Genomic DNA, 4,076 nt, shown 5'->3' with positions numbered 1-4,076 from the left:
TTCCCAGCAACCACATGGTGGCTCATAACCATCTGTAATGAGATCTGATGCCCTCTTCTGGTGTGTCTACAGTGTATTCATGTAAATTCCTTTAAAAAAAATAGATTTATTTATTTTATTTATGTTAGTACACCTGTCTTCAGACACATCACAAGAGGGCATTGGATCCCATTATAGATAGTTGTGAGCCACCATGTGGTTGCTGGGAATTGAACTCAGGACCTCTGGAAGAGCAGTCAGTGCTCTTTATTGCTGAGCATCTTTCCAGCGCCCAGGCTTATGTTTTGAATGCTTGATTCCCAACTTGCAGTGCTATTTTAAAGGCCCAAGAGTCTTTAGTAAGCCAGGTATAATGGTGTACTCCTTTAATTCCAGCTATTGGGAGGCAGAGAAAGGCAGATCTCTGTGAGTTCACGGCCAGTCTGATCTACATAAAGAGACCCTGTCTCATTAATAAGAAAAAAAAAGCGCTGTTAGTAGTCAGGGCTTAGCTAATAGAAGTATGTTACTTCCTGAGGACTTGGTTTCTTCTTCTTTTTTTTTTTTTTTCGAGACAGGGTTTCTCTGTATAGTCCTGGCTGTTCTGGAACTCACTCAGTGACCAGGCTGGCCTCGAACTCAGAAATCTGCCTGCCTCTGCCTCCCAAGTGCTGGGATTAAAGGCATGCATCACCACTGCCTGGCCAGGATTTGGTTTCTTGTCTGTCAAGTGAGTACGCTGACTGACATACCTTTTCCATTATGATGGACTGTAATCTGAGATCAAGAGAATATATCCTTCTGCCCTTAAGTTGATTTTATATATTTGGTCACAGAAACATAAAAAAGTAGTAATATATAAACTTTGTCCTTAGGAAGCAGGCTATTCTAAAAAGACCACAAACCTCCCCCCAGACTAAATCATGCTCTGACTTCCTCCAAAAATAAAGCTCAGGGTTAGCCCTCCCAAGACTTCAAAAACTGCTTAATAACATGCTCCTTTCTCAGGCCTACAAATCCAGGGCTAGGAACTGTATGTGAGCCCTGAGGACTATTTGAGTGGCCACACAATACCTGGGTGGAGGAGTCGAGTCTCTAGGGCCACCTTGAGGGACACAAGGAGCTGCTGCCTCTGATCTGTCCTCTCCAAGCAGTACTTAAGATCCTCAATGGCTGGCCGAGAGTCTGGGAAGTCTGAAAGAGAACCGTGCCACAGGGATAGGTAAGTGGCAAGGTGTAATAAGCACAAAAGGACATACACTACACAAGATATACAACCTGACAAGGCTCAGACAAGAGCCACACATCAGTACAAAATGTTGTACTGTCAGTGGAACTGTCACTGCAGGCCAGTCTGACCATAGATGACTCTCATCTTATCTACAGTGGTAGATAGCTGAACTGTCCCAAGTTGTACTAGCTCTTGGGAAAATAGAAATAAACAGTGTTATCAAAAGACTCTTGCAATTAATCAGAAATACCTTCAAATCTGTTTTTTTTTTTCCCCCTTCCTGGTTTTTTGAGACCACAGGGTGTGTCTGTGTAGCTGTTACTATTCTGGAACTCAATCTGTAGACCAGGCCAGCCTTAAACTCATAGATATCCATCCACCTGCCTCTGCCTCCCATGTGCTGGGATTAAAGGTATGTGCCACCACTGCCCGGCCACAAACCTTAACTTTTAAGATTTAAGATTTTTATGTTTATTTGTTTGCCTGCCCATATGTATAGGTTCCATGTGATGCCTGGTACCAGTGGAGGGCAGAGGATAGTTTTGGATCCCCTGGAACCAGAGTTACAGATGGCTGTGAGCTGCCAGACAGGTGTTGGCAACAACCTGAGTATTCTGTAAGAATAACAAGCCGGGCAGTGGTGGCGCACGCCTTTGATCCCAGCACTTGGGAGGCAGAGGCAGGTGGATTTCTGAGTTCGAGGCCAGCCTGGTCTACAGAGTGAGTTCCAGGACAGCCAGGGCTATACAGAGAAACCCTGTCTCGAAAAACAAAAAACAAAACAAAACAAAAAGAATAACAAGCCATCTTAACTGATGAGCCATCTCTCTGGCCCTACCTTACATTTTTCTACATGTTGACACTTGACATGGGGCCAGTCCTAAGCAGGAACCAAGATGGAAGAAACATGAGTGGGGCTGGAGAGATGGCTCAGCGGGTAAGAGCACCGACTGCTCTTCCAAAGGTCATGAGTTCAAATCCCAGCATCCACATGGTGGCTTACAACCACCCGTAATGAGATCTGATGCCCTCTTCTGGTGTGTCTGAAGACAGCTACAGTATACTCACATATAGTAAATAAATCTTTTAAAAAAAAAAAAAAAAAAAAAAAAAAAAGAAAGAGTGGATACCTAGGGGATGGTGAGATGGCTCAGCGATTAAGAGCACTGACTGCTCTTCTGGAGGTCATGAGTTCAAATCCCAGCAACAACACGATGGTTTACAACCATCCATAATGAAAAACAAATAATAGTAAAAATAAAAATAAACCTACGGGCCGGAGTGAGTGGGCCCAGAGCAAGAGGGAAAAGAGAAGGGGGAAAAAAAAGAGTGGATACGTAGAAGCACCTGCTCAATGCTGATGTAGACTCTGAGCCCTGTCAGAGGAAGTGCACTCTGCTCAGCTTACCACCCTACCAACAGCAGAAGGTAAAGCAAAGGAAATCACTGGGAAGGGTAACTCCTGCAAATTAAGAGGCAGGACCAACCTCGGATGATGCTGAAAAGCTCCTCAATGCGTAGGCTGGCATAGATACGGTAGAAGAATCTCTGTACGTGGCACCGCCAACGACGCAGTGTGTTCCCAGCTTCTGGAGAAGTTGGTCTGGTGGGGTTGTCCTGAAGGAACACTTTGCCAAGCCAACCAACCACTCTCTCTATCCACTGTGAAAGATCATTAGTGTGTGAGGTATAATAACATTTAAAAGCTCCACTTTGACCCAGTAACCACACACCTTTGGCAGGACTCTAGAGGAGCCCAGACCTGTTTATGGAGGCCAGAAGTATCAAGTCTACACTCTACTGCCCAGAGTTCAATGCAGCTGCCCCAAGAGTTTCCAGGTTCACGACTCTAGGCCAAGACTGCTGGAACACCCACTTTGATCACTGCCCATCATGGGTGATAAACATCCACAGCAGATAGACACTTGAAGAATGGGAAGTACTGAGTGAAGTAGAAACAAGGTCTATGTCTTCATGGAGCTGAACCTAGCTTCTTCACAGCAGGGAACCCCACAGCAGAATTACAAACCATACTTCAACAGTATGGACAACCAGAGGCACTTCCTGGGACACCCTAGCTCCATGCCACAGTACAAACTGGCTACAGGTTAATCCTGAAGGGAACTGTAGGCAATGGAAACTTGTAGATAGTAGAAAGAAAAGGGTCTGGTAGGCCTATCTTGCCACACCTGCATGAGGAAACTCCTTGGAGCCGCCTCTGGTGCAGGATTTTTATTTTAAATACACAGACCTACATACCAGATTTGTCCTTGTCACCAGGGTCCAGGATTGGCCTCTATACAGCACCAAGTTGACTCCTGGTCAACTTGCCTATTGTTTGGTATCAGGTCTACCACAACTCCACTTTTGCCTTTAACAGGAAACAGACCAGGGAGGCAATTCTCACCTTGTGAAACTCACGCAAGAAAGAGCGCTCATACTCTCCTCGGCAGCGGTCTTCCATCCTTTCCCGGGTCACCTGATGCAGCGTGGTTGTCACGGCCTCAGCGCAAACCCGCTCCAACAGACTGAGCCTATGCCTGGAGGAGATCCCCACTCATGGAGAAACCACAATACACATCTGTTCCTTACCTAGGACTCTTCCCATAAAGATACTGTACACAAACCCTATGCCTATGTCCAGGATGATATAAATGTGATACACAATAATCCCTGGTTACAAGTATAGGCGAAAAAGACCCCATCAGCTAGTTTATTAGCTCTATTCAGAGGTCTTTTGAATTCAGGACTAATGAGGCATCCAGAGAAACTGAGGCATGGCTAGGAAGCAGTACTTACAGGACCTGGCTGAGCTGGTTGAACTGCTCCAGTGCCTGCCGGCACCAGCACTGTTGCTTGTCACTGC

General features: G+C 45.7%; 1 protein-coding gene and 1 long non-coding RNA gene across 2 annotated transcripts in view; one reads left to right on the top strand and one right to left on the bottom strand.

Annotated features, from left to right (window-relative positions):
• LOC116089809 overlaps nucleotides 1-3,841 on the top strand; it is a 13,698-nt gene extending 9,857 nt beyond the window's left edge. Inside the window, exon 4 of the long non-coding RNA XR_004118473.1 lies at nucleotides 3,591-3,841. This is a non-coding gene — a long non-coding RNA (uncharacterized LOC116089809). The remainder of the gene's footprint in view (nucleotides 1-3,590) is intronic.
• Anapc2 (anaphase promoting complex subunit 2) overlaps nucleotides 1-4,076 on the bottom strand; it is a 12,862-nt gene that overhangs the window by 7,318 nt on the left and 1,468 nt on the right. Inside the window, exons 3-5 of the mRNA XM_031369326.1 lie at nucleotides 3,618-3,750; nucleotides 2,698-2,872; nucleotides 1,054-1,173 (exon numbers count right to left, since the gene is read on the bottom strand). Of these exons, the coding sequence (XP_031225186.1) occupies nucleotides 1,054-1,173; nucleotides 2,698-2,872; nucleotides 3,618-3,750 (428 nt within the window). The remainder of the gene's footprint in view (nucleotides 1-1,053; nucleotides 1,174-2,697; nucleotides 2,873-3,617; nucleotides 3,751-4,076) is intronic.

This window comes from Mastomys coucha, unplaced genomic scaffold, assembly GCF_008632895.1.
Source record: "Mastomys coucha isolate ucsf_1 unplaced genomic scaffold, UCSF_Mcou_1 pScaffold15, whole genome shotgun sequence".
NCBI classification, from domain to species: Eukaryota; Metazoa; Chordata; class Mammalia; order Rodentia; family Muridae; genus Mastomys; species Mastomys coucha.
This window is presented reverse-complemented; position numbering and strand designations above follow the sequence as displayed.